Source organism: Anomaloglossus baeobatrachus, chromosome 3 (genome assembly GCF_048569485.1).
Source record: "Anomaloglossus baeobatrachus isolate aAnoBae1 chromosome 3, aAnoBae1.hap1, whole genome shotgun sequence".
In the NCBI taxonomy this organism is placed as follows: Eukaryota; Metazoa; Chordata; class Amphibia; order Anura; family Aromobatidae; genus Anomaloglossus; species Anomaloglossus baeobatrachus.
This window is the reverse complement of record NC_134355.1, coordinates 409,051,002-409,070,359: the sequence shown is the minus strand read 5'-3', so window position 1 is coordinate 409,070,359 and position 19,358 is coordinate 409,051,002. Positions and strand designations below refer to the sequence as shown.

Genomic DNA, 19,358 nt, shown 5'->3' with positions numbered 1-19,358 from the left:
CAGCGATCTGACCTGGTCAGGATCGCTGCTGCATCGCTACATGGTCGCTGGTGAGCTGTCAAACAGGCAGATCTCACCAGCGACCAGTGAACAGCCAGCAGCGACGTGCAAGCGACGCTGCGCTTGCACGGAGCCGCCGTCTGGAAGCTGCGGAGACTGGTAACTAAGGTAAACATCGGGTATGGTTACCCGATGTTTACATTAGTTACCAGCGCACACCGCTTAGCTGTGTGTGCAGGGAGCAGGGAGCCGCGCACACTGAGCGCTGGCTCCTTGCTCTCCTAGCTACAGTACACATCGGGTTAATTAACCCAATGTGTAATGCAGCTACATGTGCAGAGAGCAGGGAGCCGCGCACACTGCTTAGCGCTGGCTCCTTGCTCTCCTAGCTGCTGTACAAATCGGGTTAATTAACCCGATGTGTACAGCAGCTACATGTGCAGAGAGCCGGAGCCGGCAGCACAGGCAGCGTGAGAGCTGCGGAGGCTGGTAACTAAGGTAAATATCGGGTAACCACCTTGGTTACCCGATGTTTATCTTGGTTACAGCTTACCTCAGCTGTCAGACGCCGGCTCCTGCTCCCTGCTCGCTTCATTTGTCGCTCTCTCGCTGTCACACACAGCGATCTGTGTGTCACAGCGGGAGAGCGCCTTTGAAAAAAACGAACCAGGGCTGTGTGTAACGAGCAGCGATCTCGCAGCAGGGGCCAGATCGCTGCTCATTGTCACACACAGCGAGATCGCTAATGAGGTCACTGCTGCGTCACAAAAAGCGTGACTCAGCAGCGATCTCGGCAGTGAGCTCGCTGTGTGTGAAGCACCCCTTAGTTATCAGCTGTTCGCCTTTTATCGTTGTGATGGTCTTGCACTGATTTGTCTTGTATTCTCTTTACCCCGCTGCAGGAAATGGGAAGCCTGAAAAACTTGCTGTGTTTGGATGTGTCGGAGAACAAGCTGGAGCGCCTTCCTGAAGAGATCAGTGGGTTAATTTCACTCACTGATTTGCACGTGTCGCAGAATTTAATTGAGGCTTTACCTGATGGCATTGGTAAGGCAAAACTTGACAAAGCATTTTAATAGAATTGGCACAAAATCCCTGACAGTTGGAGACGATTATTAAAAAAAATAGCTGGTGCCATACTTGGATATATCCAAGGGACATAGATTAAGGATGCTGCTGAAACCGAATAAAAAGCACAAATACTTAATTTGTATGTATGCCAGTCACATCATAGCCCCTTATAAAGTAATGAGCATAATGCTGGCTTATACATAGGAGCAATGACATTGCTAGGCTATGCTTAGGATATGCCATCGCTATCTGATTCACAGCACCTCTATCGATCACCTTGTAGGTGGCTCAGTGCCACAGCCTCTACATTTCTTACCATTTTGGAGCGTCTGTGGCCGGAGTGAGCTCAGTCCTTTGCACTTGGGCTCCCCTTGTAATATGGAACTAGTAATAAAATGTTAGCATTGTCTGCTTGTGGTCCTCTAAATTTCCATTTAAGGCTAGTTTGCAGCTCCCACGTTTAGCATGTGTTAGGGGAACTGCTGATGCACACCCCCCAATTGTACTCTAAATATACATTGGCAAAGGGTAACATTTTATTTTTATTCTTTTTTTATAATGGAAGTGAATACGATGGAAAGAATAAAAAAAAAAAATAATAAAGTGAAAAAGCTCTATTAATCAATATTATAAAGCTCAATATTAATATTTAAAAAAAAAAAAAAAATCTCAGCCATTGGCACTTAGAATTATTTATTATGAGTCCCTGACCCTGAATTGGGCATAATATATATCAACCCTCGGCAGAATGCATATTACACAATACATTTGTCTTGTCACAGTACAGGTAAAAGTTTTTTAAATATACGATCTGATTTAATTGCTTAACCCCTTCATGACCTTGGACGGATCTATCCATCAAGGATCGTGTCCCGTTAAGCCCCGCCCCCTGCCGCGGTGGTCATTAGCTATCGTGCTAATGACCATGCAGCGTCAGAGGATGATTTCACTCACCTCTCCGCCACTGCTGCCTCCCTGGGCATGTTCAGTGCGTTTGCTTAAAGGGAACGTATCACTAGATTCATGCGCCGATGACTCCAGAGTTCATACATCTGGTTTCTTTGCACATTGCCAGGGAGGCAGAGATTTGCAAATGGCTGGTAGTGACTCTGCTCTTGCAAATCCTGACACCTACACCCACAGGATCATAACATGATTTGCAGGATGATTAGTCTGGGGAAAGCAACATCCCCTCGGCTAGTCATCCGCTAGTTAGTACATCACAAGCTACATTATAGAATTGAATTTACGCATATTCAAAAATCAATAAACCATGAGAAGGGTCTTGTTAGGAAGTATATAAAGGGAACAATACGTACATGGTGGAGGCTGACAGGTTCCCGTTAATAACTTGTGCATGATATATCTGTTACTATTCACAAGTTAATTGTAACAAGAATATATAAAATATGTAACATTTCTGAAATAATTTGCCATTTATTGATGAACATAAAAGTTGGTGAACAGCGAGCAGAGGTAGTAGTGCAGCTCACCTCGTGGTATTGAAAGCGGCATGCAAGGAGCAAACGTTCTGGGCACGTCAATTGGACAGGAAATAGAAGAAAGGAGATCCAGCTTCAATATTGCCGCATAAAGAGTCTATTCCATAAAATCAGCAACATGAAGACCTCATAAGGTGGGCCAGGGAGCCAGAGGATCGGCCTCGAGAGCTGACAAAGAACGCAGCTTGCATTCAAAACGCATTGCTGACCCTCTGGCTCCCTGGCCCACCTTATCATGATGTTTCTGATTTTTAATTGAAGAAATTCTCTTGTTTTATGCGGCAATATGGAAGCTGGATCTCCTTTCTTCTATAAAAGCTGGTGGGCTGCAAGTGTTGGTAAGAACTATTAGAGTATATTAGCATTTTATAAGGTTTGTTTTCCATGTATAATTACAAGCTGAATGCTAGATGTCAGTTTGCTGAGACCCCTATGGATTGCCTCTCCCGGGAGGTGGGCAGCTCAGCACACAGAGCGTATGGCTGCTGCCTTTCCGTGCACGCAGAGCTGGTTATAGTTCCAATAGAAAGCGCAGGCTTTGTAGACTATGCTTTCTCTGTGCACATGCTCAGACCAGAGCGACGTGATCCTGTATCCTGAACTGTGCACCTCTCCGGGGAATTTTGAAGCCATCGGTGGGCGTCTCGGGTCACAGACATTAAACAATCTGCTTTTAATTAGAAGGGCACTCAAATATGTAGAACAAAACTTTTAAAGGTTAAGTTACTCTTTAAGACTGTAATTAATTGCAAGTTTCTGTTCATTCAGTGTAAATCCAGTCTGGCTTAGCTGTAAGTAGTCCACTTGTGAAAATGCCGTGGGTATTAAAGCAATGCTAATTGTCATAGATGTGTGTCATCATGTGTGACACAAGGAATCCTCCTTGTTTGTTGAGAACACATTTTCTGTCCTCAGGGAAGCTTAAGAGGTTGTCCATTCTTAAAGTGGACCAGAATCGGCTGCTTCACCTTACCGAATGCATCGGAGACTGTGAGAGCCTTACCGAGCTAGTCCTTACCGAAAATCAACTCCTGGTGAGTGTACAGAATAAATGGCTCCATGATTGGGCTTGATCATGGTGTGGTAGAGCTACTAAGATCGTGGCCTGTCCTCTCTGTTACTAGCCCCAGCAGAACACGTGAATGTCTCCTCTGTGCAAAACAAGCAGCGTTTGTTGTGATTACAATGTAATTTGCTCTGACAGGAATCTAGTGTTTGCTGACAGCGATGTTCCACTTGCACAGTGTCCTTTGAGGGCATCCATGGATTATAGGTCACCACTTGTGCAGTCTGTGCTTCCTGTCATTGTTTATGGCTCCGATTTAATTCTTATTGACCAGCGTCTATCTTAATCACGTTTTACATACACCATGTATTGGCCTAGGAAAGTAATCGTCTCCCATTCTGCATGTATTAGTGTTATCCTCGCCACACTTACGCTCACATCCATAAGAGCAGAATGAAATGGCTGGATTTCCTGGAATCACGCCTGTGTAACCCACTGCCTCTTGATTGCCTGTCGCAGCAGCTGCCATTGCCCACTTCTAAGCAGCCGGCTGACATGGATGTAATAATTGACTGTCTCCTCTGGTGAGATTATCCCTCATTTTTCCTGCAGCCAGAGGTGACTGGAGTCTTTACACTAGGTCACCTAATCCAGGGTGATATATTGTGTGAACACGGTTTTTCATTTCCTTGCATTAATATAACAATTTATCCAATGTCCGTGCCATAATAGAGAAGCCATGGTGTTCTCCATACTTCCTCCTATTTGTTGCTACTGTGACAGAACATTTCCACTTAAACTGGAAGCAAAAACAATTTAGATTTTTTTTTATCTGTTTCACAAGAATACACAGTATGCCTTGTGATGGCTCCAAAAAAAAGAAAATCAGCTGGAGCGACCAAATCCTGGGCCTTGTCTAATTGTCTAACAAGCATTCTGCCACTTGATGCTTTGATTATCACATTCATGAAGGCAATCTACCGCTACGTTTTAGGTAGACAGCCAGCATTGGCTGTGTGCTCCTTCTACACAGATTCGTTACCAGAGGATGGCCGCAAGGTAATGTGCTAAAGGTACTAGTGATGAGCGAGCACTACCATGCTCGGGTGCTGGGCACTCCTAACGAGCAGCCGGACACTCAGATAGGCACGACTCCTGTACAGAGTATAATGGAAGTCAATGGGCAACTCAAGCATTTTCTGTAACAATACTAGAGTTCCCCATTGACATCCATTATACTGAAGTACTCGAGTCGCGCCCATCCGAGCATCCAACTGCTCGTTACGAGTATTTAGCACGCTCATCACTAGTGAGTATACGAAGGAGAAGGCTGTAACCACTGGGGAAAAGGACAGTCTATTCTGTGACTAGTTGCAGAAAGACAGGGCAGCTCCTACTATGGCAGAAAAGTAAGACCCTACTTGACCAATGAGGAGACGTGGTGCATCAATTAAAGGGGCTGTTCACCTTTTGAGGACAATTTTTATTTTTAAATGCCAGCATTTGGAATAAGAAATTTTTTTTTGCAATTGTGTTTTCATTAAAAAAAAAAAAACTGTACAGTTTGCCTTCTATAGTTCTATTACTGGCTGCAGAATGATTTAAAGGGATTGTCCCGGTTTGGTACATAATTCTGGAGACTTGTGAATCCACTCAGCAGTCATAGTGTGTGCTGTAAGGCATTTCCAGCGCCGGGAGCAGGCGGTCATGTGACTGCAAGTATGCAATATGCATACTCCTGGCTACATTTCGGCTAGACATACGTAACCTTGTTCAATAATAGTTGAGCATGTCTAGTCAGAATCTGGCCGGATACCTGAGGTCACATGACTTCCCAGTCTCTCCACCAGTCCCTTGAGAATCCTGACAGTGCAAGTGCTGTGAGCGTTCATAAGTCTACAGTCACACAGACTTTTGTGTAAAACCTGGACAACGCCATTAACAAAAGTGCCATCAGTGAGCTCATTCTGAGTGGCTGACAGGAGAGTTTGTAACTGTTGTATCTTTTTCTGAGCTCCCCTCTGCTGATGTATGAGCACAAACCACATTGTTGATTATGCAGAGCAACAAAGAACCTGTTAAACTGCACTGTTTTTAATGAAACCCAGCTGCAAAAAGATTTTTGGCCTCAAATACATGTATTTAAAGGGGTACTGACTCGCCCACCCCAGGGCTATGGGACACCCGGTGCCGGGCCGGACTAGTCCGGGGGTCGTCAGTGGTGGCGTGGCCCGACTCCGTGGCCTTGGTGGGTGTCAGTTAAATATGGCTGGTGACTTGGGGTTTGTGTTCGTGACGCCACCTGTGGTCTGCGGCTATTAAGCCGCCGCTGCTGTGTAAGGCTTCCGGGGTGATGATATGGCAGCAATGGTGGTACTGCTCCCCACAGGTGGAGCGGTGCCCCGGGGACACTGTTGGTGCTCGTGAGAGTCTATGGTGTTGTGTGGAAAACACTGTGCAGGGCCGACAGGCAATGAAAGAAACAGGCACAAACAACAGTCTCTTTACCTTCTCCTCTTTTACTGGGCAACAGGGTAGTCCAGGGAGACCGTCACAGGTGGTAAAGATGATCCGGCCGGCCTGGAAGTAACTGAGCTGTCGTTTTGGCCAGATGAGTATGAGACCTACTCCTGTTCTTTTCCTTGCTGTGATAGGACCCTGCTCTCTGGATTTAGCAATGGCCCTCTTGCTGCTGGGACCGTTGGTACGTCCCTTTCCCTCTGTGGTAGGCTGCACAGGCCCTCTCTGGTGCTTCTCTGCTGGAGTCCACACCGGGCCCTGATGATGCAGCTGTACCTTCGGGCTGTTTATGGGCCAGGTGCTTGCAGCTCTCCTGCCCTTCGGATTCGGCTACCAGAGAGTATTTTAGGCCCTGGTGGCCACAGACTCCGATGTCCGAGTCTCTTCTTTGCCTCTCTGCTCCTCCTGCTTCACTGGGCCAAGCTGCTCCAGCTCTAGGCCCAAATTCCACAGGACAGCACTACTCTGCGTCTGCTTGCTATCACTTCTCTCTACAGACTGACCACTAACTCCTCCCTCAGGCCAGACTTAAGGAATGCTCCCTGGAACTCCAGGTTCAGAGCTCCCCCTGCTGGTCTGAGGGAGAACTGCGTTGGATGTTACACTTACAGGCCAATAGACCTCCCAATTACCTCCAGGCTAAGCATTAACCCTTTGGAGGGGCAATGCTGTTGTGGCGACCAGGTCCTGGGGCGCCACAGTACTCTGAGGAGATAACAAAGTATTCTAATGGCCAGGTCTTCATGAGTTGTGTGACGGATGCAACGGATGTGTTGCATATAGTGGCACAACGGATGCTGCAAAACAACGGAATCCGTTTTGATTTTTTTTTTTTTTTTTTTTTTTTTTTTTTACAGTTTTTACCAGCAGCAGACTATTGTGAACGATCAGCTGATCGCTCCCAGTAGCCGGCCGCCCGGTGATCAGCTGATCGCTCCCAGTAGCCGGCCGCCGGGTGATCACCTGATCGCTCCCAATGCCGGGTGATCACCTGATCGCTCCCAGCGCCGGGTGATCACCTGATCGCTCTGCCGCCGAGAATGTGTGCGGGGGGCGGAGTGGGTGGCGCTGAGGACAGGTGTGTGTGTATGTATGTATGTATGTATGTATGTATGTATGTATGTATGTATACATGTATGTATGTATATGTATGTATGTGTGTGTGTGTGTACATTATATATATATATATATATATATATATATATATATATATATATATATATATATAATGTACACATAAAAATATATATATATATATATATATAATGTACACATAAATATATATATATATGTACATATAAAAATATATATATATATATATATATAATTACACATACATACACACACACACACACAGTGCGGGAGGGGGCGTAGCCGAGCGGGGAAGTGCCGGGCTCCCTGCACACGTGGCAGGGTAAATATCGGGTAAAGCACTTTGCTTGGTTACCCGATATTTATCTGGGTTACGGGTGCAGGGAGCCAGAGAGAGCATGCGCAGTGAAATCCTAAGGATTCCGCTGCTCAAAAAAAGTTACATGCTGCGTTCTTCCCGCTGAGCGGAAGCGACGCAGCGTCGCCCAGCGGAAGCAACGCAGGTCCTTTTGGCACAATCAGTCATTCATACAAGTCTATGGGAAACAGCGGAATCCGTTAACGGATTCCGCTGTTTTCCAAAAGGGCGGATTGTGACGGAAGGAAAACAACGCAAATGTGAAAGTACCCTAAGGCGGTTTCTAATGCTGACATTAATTGTAGTTCAGTGTGATAGTGGAGGTGCTCCCCCTACCTCATGGGACATTACATCACAGATCAGGGGGTGTGGCCTTTTCCTGGCTGTCATTAGTAAGTTAGCCCCCTGGTAACATCTGGGTTTATGAAATCTAAGATAAGAGGTTGTAAGGGGGAGGGGCCTGCTTCTGGCTGCCAATAGCAGCCAGCCCCCTGGTTTCTTCTCGGTTCATAAAGTCCAAGATAAGGGGACGTGGTGGGTGAGGGGCCTTGTTACTGGCTGCTTGTAAAAGCTAGCTCCCTGGTAACATCTCAGTTCATAAGAGGCATAGTGGGATAGGTATCTGTAACATCTCAGATCATGATAAGGGGGTGTGGTGGGGTAGGTGCTGCCTCATGGCTGCTAGTAAAAGGGAGCCCTCTGGTAACATCTCAGTTCATAAGGGGGTGTGGTGGGGTAGGTGCCTGCTCCTCGCTGCTAGTAAAAGTCAGCCCTCTGGTAACATTTCAGTTCATGCCGTTCTCGATTAGAGACGTGGTGAAGGAGGGTCCTGCTCCTGGTTTGAGATTAGGGGTGTGGCCAGTCCCTGCACTTCGTCTATCTGCTTTGCCTGTTCACCCCCCTCCACTCCAGATCTGTCTGTACTCTGTAGGCTTGTCTGCAGATCTATATAAAATCGAAATCAATGTCAGCATGAACACATGTGAAACTTTTCTTTCATCTCTCCTGCTTACCCAATTAAGTAAAAAGAAAAAATGTACACCCCCCCCCCCCCTTTAAGAAAGAATAAGTGTTTACGTTTTGTGCTTCTTGTTTTTTAATCCATTCTGACATCAGTGCAACAAGCTCTCCTCCGTACACCATACTGGTTGCCCTGTAATGACCAGGCAGTAATACCCACTATTGCTTGCCTATAAACGAGTATGACAAGTAAATGGGTAAGTGTACTGTGGTGTTAAAGGATCTATCATTGCTCTGTGCACTACTCGCACCCATCACAGTGCTGCGTTACGTGCTTTTCCTATATATAGAGTACAGTTTTACTCACTGACGCTCACAATTACACTCCGCTCCAGGGGGAAAATGTATGTTCCTCCACTCTGCTATTGTGCGATAAGTTGGCATCTTTGGTACATACGTCTCCATTGTTTTTTTCCTTCTCACATTATTCTTTGCAGACAAATACATAGAAGTTCTTGTTAGAAATGCACTGTCACATGCATTTGTTCCACGATGCTGCCCGGTGTGCCGACTCTTCCAGCTGTCCTCACTGCGCTTTTGCTTGCCACTTGAGAGTAATTTGCCCTGACAGAAATCTGTTCTTTCTTTGGCCTGCAAATGTTTTCTAAGGGCAGAGAGTTGGAAATGAGGGTGCAGTCTGACCACAGCGGTCACGTGTGGCCGATTTTCATGTTTTATGTAGTAATTGAAAGTGTCTGTATCGGCAGCTTGGATCAGTCGGTGGGATTGACATACAGGGGAAGTAAATGACTATTTGTTCTGGCTGTCTGTGCCCTTTGATGATCTAGCCTACATTTAACGCTGTAGGATACATTTAGGATAATTCAAAACCAATATAAAAGCGCTCAGTGCTGGTAACAGAAACCTAAAGCTTTCCTATTTACATCATGAAGGAGCAGAGGAGGATTCTTTGTAACAATGTAAAAATAGGACTTTTGTCCTTTTTGGTTTCTTGTGTTATAAGATCATTTCATAGCTAATCCTGATTTTTCCGTTTGTGTGTGGCCCCACTATAGCTTGGGCCCATGCCGAGGGTCTACAGCCTACGTTCCACTCAGATTTTTCTTTTTACAGCTTATCTTGATTCCCTTGTACATTTCAAGAACATCTCCAGAATCCATCTATTTCTCACTGTGGAAACTATTAAATGCTTATTGTTGATTACGGTTATTCACTTTCTAATATATTTCCTCCCATCCAGTGTCTTTGCAGCCTATCCTGAATGCCGCAGCCAGGCTCATCTAGCCAGTCTCTTCACTAAGGTCTCCATCTTCTGCCAGTCTACTCACTTAAAGTGCAGCAATCACCTGGATTTTCCTATATAACCTAAAGCCAGTGCTATACTGGCCCTTTCATGCTGATTCTATACATACCTTTAGTTGTCCGCTATGATGTGTAGGTTTTGAAGCGCAAGCAAGTAAAGTTTGTAAACTAAGCAACTTTTTGAGTGGCAGCAGCTGTCGATCAGCTGATAGCTGGGGTGGGTATTCATATTGATTCCGGCCCCCTGCCTCTCCATCCTCCCCTTTTTATTTATGCTAATCTAATATATAAAGCTGAGTGTATGTATGTATGTCCACTAAAGGAATCCGCACCGTCGCATTTACAATCACGAAATTTTGCACAGACACTCCATGTGACTCAGGGAACGTCATAACTATGTTTGGGTGGGAAAATTTAACCCCGCGCATTAGTTACACTCCAAAAATCCTCCCTCCATTAAACTGAATGGAGGTGGGAGCTACAGGCTATTAATGGCAACTGTCAGTGGTTGCTATAGGAACAAAATAAACTGTTAGTATAAGTAGCTTATGTGTGAGGTAATATGATGTCCGAGGAGAGATGGATAGAGGGGGACAGACGGGCAGAGGGACAGACGGGCAGAGGGACAGTTACTATCCCGGTCAACGCCCGGGTACTACAGCTAGTTCTATTATAAAATCGTTTTACTAATTGACTAGAAGGACCTGTGCTGATTCATACCTATGTGATCAGAAGGGGCAGGGCCTCGGCCAACAGAAAAATAATGTTTCTTCCCGGTATCAGTTATTTTGACTAAGCCTCCCGCCTCTTCTGGTCACATGGGTATGACATCAGCACAGGTCCTTCTAGTCACTTAGTAAAACGATTCTATAATAGAAATAGCATAAATAACGGGGAGAATGGACAGACAGGGAGGCAGGAATCACTATGAATGCCCACCCCAACTATCAGCTGATTGGCAGCTGCTGCCATTCAAAAAGCTGCTCATTTTACAAACTTTTCTTTACTTGCTTGTGTTTCAAAACCTATATATCATAGCTGACAACTAAAGGTATGTATAGAATCAGCCTGATAGTGTCAGTATAACACTGGCTTTAGGTTATATAGGAAAATCCTGGTGATTGGTGCGCTTTGAGTATGGCTTAAATGTTTCACCCACTAGTGTCTCCACAGGGCTACACCTCTCTACAGCTCTTTTGTCTGTCGGCCAACCTATCCCTGCTCTTTAATCTGCGGCTAAGCATGCACAAGATGGCTGTCAGACGGCATACTCTCTCAGCTTCCCCATACACCTGAGCACAACGGCTCGTTCCAGCATTCAGAAGTTTTCCACGGGTACCTCTGGCAGCTGCTTATCTTTTCTTGTAAACAACAGAAGCGGCCATTGAAATTTCAATAGTGCAATCCTTATGTGCCCCGCTGGACTAATTTGTACAGCCTCCCATATACAGATGGTTAATGGTTTCAAAATAAAAGATCGACAGTTTCAACTGACCTTTATTGAATGTATTTGGCGTCCTACATTATCCCAACCGCACACTTTTTTCTGCAAGATCTTTCCCATGCTGCACCAACTCTCTGGAATGTGCTACCCCAGTAAATGAGATTAACTATTTCAAGTACGTACGAGAAAACCTTTTTTTTTTTTTTCTTTTTTTTCTTCTTTGTAGGCATATTGCATTACCTAATCCAACACACACACACGCACACACTTGTCCCTTTGAAAATTTAATTATGTAAATATTTTTTTTAAACCATATTATGAAAGTAAGGTTAATATAATATAACTTTCATTATGAAATCTTCAGTTTTACTCCACTAACACTGGAGAATCCTTACAGGGCTCAGTGCATGCAAAGTGAGGATTCACAAGTCTGCAGTCAGAGTAACTGCAGACTTGTCATTTTAGACATAATAACCCCTCTTGCACGGGTGTCATGGGGGTGTCATCAGAATGTCATCAGAGTTCATTGTGAACTCAAATGATTTCCTGGACGTCACTGCACACCCACACTGCTTGCTGAATAGTCACCTGTCCCCGCGATGCTGTCCTCAGTGGCAGTCAGAAGCGGGAGACAGCAGAGCCGAAAAAACTAGCGCTAGATACAGGCGAATATAGAAAATCTTTTTATTTCAAAGACCCGTCTCCGGCACGTGTCACACGTATGCAAACGCGCGTGACCATAACCATGCATGTGGCTTGTACCTGATTAAACACAGACGTCTGAAACTTTGGGCAAAGCACTAAATCCATTTTTTTATTATTTTTTTTTTTTTTTCTTTTTCCTCTTCATCACCAAAACTACTACTTACCAATGTTACATAAAAAAATGTATAGAAAGATTTTCTAGGTTTCTCTATAGGACTTGAAAAACATCAGACAATGAACAAACAAACAAAAAAAAAACTATAAAACATTCTTGATTTTTCTTTTTTAATAAAAACTTTGTGGTTTTGATCGGTGCTCCTTTTATTCTACACCTCTCGTTGTTGGCTGCTATCTCTGCCTTTTTCCATAAAAGGTTTTCTCCGTACATAAAGAGGCTTCCAGCCGTGAATCTCTAAATGGATATCATTGTGTAGCCACCGCTTCATGAGCAATCATAATACATTGTTATTTTCTGCTGTCTGTACATGAGCGCAATAAATAGAGATTTTTCCCTTAATATGTTTCAAAGGCAAAATCTTGTCATGAGGGAACAATGCATGTGTCTAAACTAAGGAAGAAAGCTATTCCTGGGGGAAACATGCAAATTGCTTTAGTCAGAAAAGTATGACAACAATCCACACTGTTCTTGTTTTCTTTTCTTTTTTTATTTCTAATACATTTATACATACAATCTATTGTTTTTCTTTTTTTTTTTTTTTTTGTAGCGCGTTATGGCTGGAGTGAACACGCTGTGCTTGACTTGCCACTCTGTTATGAAGCCAGCCATCTGGGTGGCACTGTTGTGTAACTGGTACTGTCATAGTGGGAACTATAGGACAGCTAGTTCTGTAACTTTAAGTAACTTAAAGGAACAATCCAGGCAAAAGTGTTTATGATCTGCCGAGTGCAGACCTCAGCATGTTTTTACCTAGTTTGCATCTTAGGCTACTTTCACACATCAGGTTTTTCCCATCAGGCACAATCCGGAAAAAAAACGGTGAAAACGGATCCGGTACCGCATCCGTTTTGTCCCCATTGATTTGTATTGTTGCCGGATTGTGCCTGATGACCTTGCGTTGCATCCGGCATTTTCCAGATGCGGCTTAATTAATGAATGCGGTGGCCGCATGGAACGTTTGATTCAACGTTTTTTGTCTCATAAAAAAACCGCACAGCGCCGGGTGCGGCGCTGTGCAGCATGGTGCATAATGAAAGTCTATGCACGCTGAATCCGGTGGCATGCATCAACACCGGAAGCATGTACCGGATTCGGTTTTTACTTCTGAGCATGCCCAGAAGTGATTCTCTGGCCTAAGAAAATCGGTGTGAGTGGAGTGCGATAAAACATAGCATTCCACTCTAACCAATTCTAGCCTGTGTGTCAGCACCCATGAGTGATTATTTTCTCAGCCTTAATCGGACCGAGAAAACAATCGCAGCATGCTGCAACTGTAATGCCTGACTCTTTTCTCTCGCACCCATTCAAGTGAATGGGACGAGAGAAAAATCGCACTGCACTCGCGGTACACCGGTGTACCATGCATGCAGAGCGACAGTCACAATAGCCGGCTACGGAGGAGAGAGGGAGATAAATCCCACCTTCCCCTCCTCCGTGCCAGCCCGCCCCTCCTGAGAGCCTGCCCGCCTCCCGCAGCTGTGGTCCACCGCAGACGCAGGGACGCTAGCATGACACTCAGCTCCTGCTGTGCTGCCAGCGCGAGCTGAGTGTCATGCGAGCATCGCAGTAGTGCCCTGTGTGGCCCCAGCCTCTCTCTCTCTCTCACACTCACTCACTCACTCACTCATTCACTCACTCTCATCCACTCACCGATCACGGGCGCGGTGCTGCACGGCTGTCACACTGCTCTGGCGGCTTCTGATTTGAAAATGCCAGCCGCCCATTATTCAATCTCATATTCACTGCTTTCCCCGCCCACCGGCGCCTATGATTGGTTGCAGTCAGACACGCCCCCATGCTGAGTGACAGCTGTCTCACTGCAACCAATCACAGCCGCCAGTGGGCGGGTCTATATCTTGCAGTAAAATAAATAAATTAAAAGAACCGCCGTGCGGTCCCCCCCAATTTTGATACCAGCCGGGGTAAAGCCACACGGCTGAAGGCTGGTATTCTCAGGATGGGGAGCTCCACGTTATGGGGAGCCCCCCAGCCTAACAATATCAGCCAGCAGCCGCCCGGAATTGCCACATACATTAGATGCGACAGTCCCGGGACTCTACCCGGCTCATCCCGAATTGCCCTGGTGCGGTGGCAATCGGAGTAATAAGGGGTTAATCATGGAAGGCGTCTAAGACACCCCCAATGATTAACCTGTAAGTGGAAGTAAATAAACACATACACCCAAAAAAATACTTTATTTGGAATAAAGTACAAAAAAACACCCTCTTTGCCCATTTTATTAAAATCCCCAAATACCCCTCCTGGTCCGACGTAATCCAGAGAGGTCCCACGACGCTTTCAGCTCTGCTACATGAAGCTGACAGGAGCGGCCATGGAACACCGCCGCTCTCTATCAGCTCCACGCAGCAACTGAGGGAGTCACGCTGTCAGCGGTGACATCACTGAGGTAGTGTCGGGGTGTGCGGTGATGATGATGCGTGCGGGAGTGCCGGGGTGTATGCGGTGATGATGCGTGCGGGAGTGCCGGGGTGTGTGCGGGGATGATGCGTGCGGGAGTGCCTGCGTATGCGGGGATTACGGGGTCTCTCCCTCTCTCTCTCAGCTTTAAAAAAAAAAAACGGATCAGTTTTTTACCGGATTCGTCACATCAGTTTTTACACACTCTGACACGGATCCGTTGCATCAGGCACAAACCGGATTGTGCCTGATTGCAAAAAACTGATGTGTGAAAGTAGCCTTAGGCGGCTTTCACACTACAAGTTTTTTTTTTGTTTTTTTTTTAACATGCGTCATGAACGGTTTTTAACGCAAAAACAGATCCTGTGCAAATGCATTTTTATTTCAATGCATTTGCAATGTACTCGCGTCAACATGCGTTCACATGCGTTTGCATGCGTTATAGTGAGGATCCAGCGACTTGCAGGTTTTTAACATTTTCAAAAACGCTACTTGTAGCGTTTTTGAGCTGCGTCCAAATACTGCAAATTGCTGGATCCTGACTATACTGCATGCAAACACATGTGAACGCTGGCATGCTGGTAGACCGGATCCTGCTTGCTCTACTGAGCATGCACAGAAACCAGCCTCCCTCTCTCCCCCTCCCTCTCTGTCTCTCTCCCCCTCCCTCTCTGTCTCTCTCCCCCTCCCTCTCTGTCTCTCTCCCCCTCCCTCTCTGTCTCTCTCCCCCTCCCTCTCTGTCTCCCCCTCCCTCTCTGTCTCTCTCCCCCTCCCTCTCTGTCTCTCTCCACCTCCCTCTCGGTCTCTCTCCACCTCCCTCTCGGTCTCTCTCCCCCTCCCTCTCGGTCTCTCTCCCCCTCCCTCTCGGTCTCTCTCCCCCTCCCTCTCAGTCTCTCTCCCCCTCCCTCTCCTCTCTCTCCCCTGCCTGAGAGCTGCGGACACTCGTAACCAAGGTAAATGTCGGGTAACCAAGCAAAGCGCTTCTTAGTTACCCGATGTTTATGTTGGTTACGTGTGCAGGGAGCAGGCAGCCCGGGTATCGTATATCCAAGCAAGTTACCCGATGTTTACCTTGGTTACGAGCCTCCGCAGCTGTCAGATGCCGGCTCCCAGTCTATCACGTTCAGTTCCACTGACTCCCGATCACATGACTCCAATGCCCGCCCATAAACTTCAAGTGGCAGGATCCTGCAAAATAACACATGCATTTGCATGCGTTTTTTTGCTGTAAAAGCAGGATCCGCTTTTACAGCAAAAAAAACGTTCATGACGCATGTTAAAAAAAAGTAGTGTGAAAGCAGCCTTAGGTCGGGGTCACACTGGTGTATAGCATCCGATGATTCTGTCATCGGATGTGATATGTTAATGACACTGGGCTCAAACTCCGCTACGAGCGTGACCGAGTATCATCTGCTGTGCTCCGGTTCAATCGCATGGCTGAATCAGAGCAGAGGTGTGGAGAAGATGGAGAACTTAAAGGGAATCAGTTGCCAGGTTTTTGCCACCTAATCTGAGTACAGCATAATGTAGGGGCAGAGATCCTGATTCCAGCGGTGTGTCACTTACGGGGCTGCATAGTGTAGTTTTGATAAAAACACTGATTAGTCAGCAATAGATTATCATTAGATGACTACTTGGCGTACTGCCTGGTAGTCCAGCATGTCCATGAGCTCTGTATAACTGCTAGATCTGCACAGAGAAAACATTGATTTAACCCCTTCATAACCATGGACGGATATATCCGTCATGGAGCGTGTCCCGTTAAGCCCAGCCCCCTGCCGCGGGCAGGCAGCGGCGGTCGGCACACATATCAGATGTTTTCAACAGCTGACGTGTGCCTGCTAGCTGCGGGTGGAATCGCTTCCACCCGCAGCCATTAACCCCTTAAATCTTGCTGCCAAAGTCTGGCAGCAAGATCTAAATGCGCGCGGCCATGTTTCTTACTTACCGCCGCCCCCACCGGAAGTCACGTGCGTGATCATGTGACTATCGGTGGTTGCCATCGTAGCACAGGGTCATGTGATGACGCCTGCAGCTATGATGTTTCACTTTCATTTTCCCTCGGCACGGAACAGAGGGAAAAAGAAAGTGACTGTATCTGCTGTTTACAGCTGTATAGCTGTGATCAGCAGATAGATAATAGCGATCGGATTGCTGATCGCTATAGCCCCCTAGGGGGACTAGTAAAATAAAAAAAAAGTTTTAAAAAATAAAAAAACACAAAAAACCTAAGTTCAAATCACCCCCCCTTGTCCCCCATTGAAAATTAAAGGGTTAAAAAATAAATAAATATACACATATTTGGTATCGCTGCATTCAGAAATGCCCGATCTATCAAAATCTAAAATCAATTAAAAAAAATTCCAAACGCCAAAATTAAGTTTTTTGGTCGCTGCAAGTTTTACGCAAAATGCAATAACAGGCGATCGAAACGTAGCATCTGCGCAAAAATGGTACCATTTTAGAAACGTCAGCTCGAGACGCAAAAAATAAGCCATCACTGAGCCATAGATCCCAAAAAATAAGAACGCTACGTGTTTCGGAAAATGGCGCAAAACGTGCGCCACTTTTATTGGACAAACTTGTGAATTTTTTTTAACCCCTTAGATACAAGTAAACCTATACATGTTTGGTGTCTTCAAACTCGCACCGACCTCAGGCATCATACCCACACATCCGTTTTACCATATAGTGAACACTGTGAATAAAACATCCCAAAAACTATTGTCATCACACTTTTTTTGCAATTTTTCCGCATTTGGAATTTTTTTGCTGTTTTCCAGTACACTATATGGTAAAACTTATGGTTTCGTTTAAAAGTACAACTTGTCCCGCAAAAAACAAGCCCTCATATGGCAAGATTGACGGAAAAATAAAAAAGTTACAGCTCTCGGAAGAAGGGGAGCAAAAAACAAAAACGCAAAAACGGAAAGTGCCCCGGGGCTGAAGGGGTTAATCAAAATGACTGCAAACTGTTCAGTAAGGCTAAGTTCACATTTCCGTTAAATTGTATCAGTCACAATCCGAAGCTATGATACACAACGGCATCCGTTTAGCGGATTCCGTTGCGTCCCATAGACTTGTATTAGTGGCGGATTGCGACTGATGACGCTGCGTTGCATCCGCTGCGCTGTGGTCAGTCATTTTTTTTGACTGACCGCCGGGCGGGAGCAACGCAAAATGGAACGGTTTTTTTGGCCGTCAAAATTGACGCACCGCTCAGGAATCCGTCGCCATCCGTCAAGCTTGTAATGTATGTCTATGGTGCTGGATTCCGTTGTAATCAGTCTTACGACGGAATCCAGTGCTGGATTCCTTCATGCTCTACTGAGCATGCCCAGCATGTTTGGCACACCCACTGGACTGTCCCAAACACAAACGGATCATGACTGATCCGTCAAAAAACGGACGCACAACGGATGTAATGGACGCGACGGATCAGTTTTTTTCACAGGATTCCTGTGAAAGGAATCCTGTGAAAAACACATCCGTTGCGTCAGTTGACATCTAAAAAACAACTGATCCGTTGCTGACGGATCTGACGGATTTAAAACAACAGAAATGTGAACCTAGCCTAAGTGACACATCACTGGAATCGGGGTCTCTGCCCGTACATTATGCTGCTCTCAGAAGAGGTAGCAAACACCTGGTGACAGATTCCCTTTATTTTCTCCATCTTCTTTCTTGTCTGTCTCTGCGTATATTGGACTTCATTCGGATGATATCTTACAGTCTGATGTTTTGCAATCACCCATTGACGTGAATTTGTTCGCATTGTTCGAGACATGCTGCCAGTCACAGAATGAGGCAATTGTTTTCTCATGTTGAATCAACATAGGAAAAAAAAAATTCAGATCTAAACTGCCTCATAGTGTAGCATTAGTCCAAGGGGTATCCGGTAAAACATCAGATTGCACTCAGCCATTGTATATGCTCATGTGATCGAGCCCTTAAAGCGAAGAGATGCCATATATCTCTGATATCCTCAACATACAATGGTAAAGCTGTGGCCATACATTTGTTTTTGGGTGGTTTTTTTGTTCGTTTTTTTTTTTTTAATTTATAATATGAGAGCTGTAAACTCTCAACTGTTTCCATAACTCTGAAAACCATAAGTAGTCACAATGTGCATGTGCTCCTACCTTGTGTGCCCAATAACGGACACGCCGCATTTCAAGAGATGGCACGTCACCGTCTGTGACTCCCATTCATCAGACATCCATGGCATATACTATATGTGTCAGATGGAAGTGTCCATACTTTTTACGGCAGTCCTTTTGGAGTGGTGCAATTTGTCATTGTGGTCTTTTACCAGAAAAGGCCCTACTTTGAGGGGTTTTTCAAATCTTGTACAAAAAGCTGCCGATCTCTTTATAGGTGGTAATTTTTTTTTTTTTAATTCATTGCTTGGTTTGTCTGTTGTTTAGTGTTTAAACTCCGTTTGTTCTGGAAATCCTTTGGATTTTTTTTTATAATTTTCAGGGAGTTTGGTAGATGTCTTTGTTTTTATTTCTTATGTAGCTATGGAAAACGCCAATATTTTCTAGAAATGTTTTGGTAGGTACCTTTTTTTTTTTTTTTTTTTTTTTCTGGTTCATTTTTTTGGGGACTACAGTAGTGGTTAAGAACTGCTATTGACTGCATAGAGGAAACCCACCTCTGGTGTCAGTAGCGTGTTATAACCATCTCCAATATTGTCATCAGGGACAGATGAGTGGACCTGAATTTTAAGTTTGTGTTCGTACCAACCATAGACTCCCCCCGTCCCCCGTCCCCCTCTA

The 19,358-nt window shown here is 45.4% G+C and overlaps 1 protein-coding gene across 1 annotated transcript in view; it reads left to right on the top strand.

Moving 5' to 3' along the window:
* The window catches only part of LRRC1 (leucine rich repeat containing 1), a 222,710-nt gene that overhangs the window by 172,651 nt on the left and 30,701 nt on the right, over positions 1–19,358 (top strand). The window contains exons 8-9 of the mRNA XM_075340301.1: positions 903–1,047; positions 3,489–3,607. Of these exons, the coding sequence (XP_075196416.1) occupies positions 903–1,047; positions 3,489–3,607 (264 nt within the window). The remainder of the gene's footprint in view (positions 1–902; positions 1,048–3,488; positions 3,608–19,358) is intronic.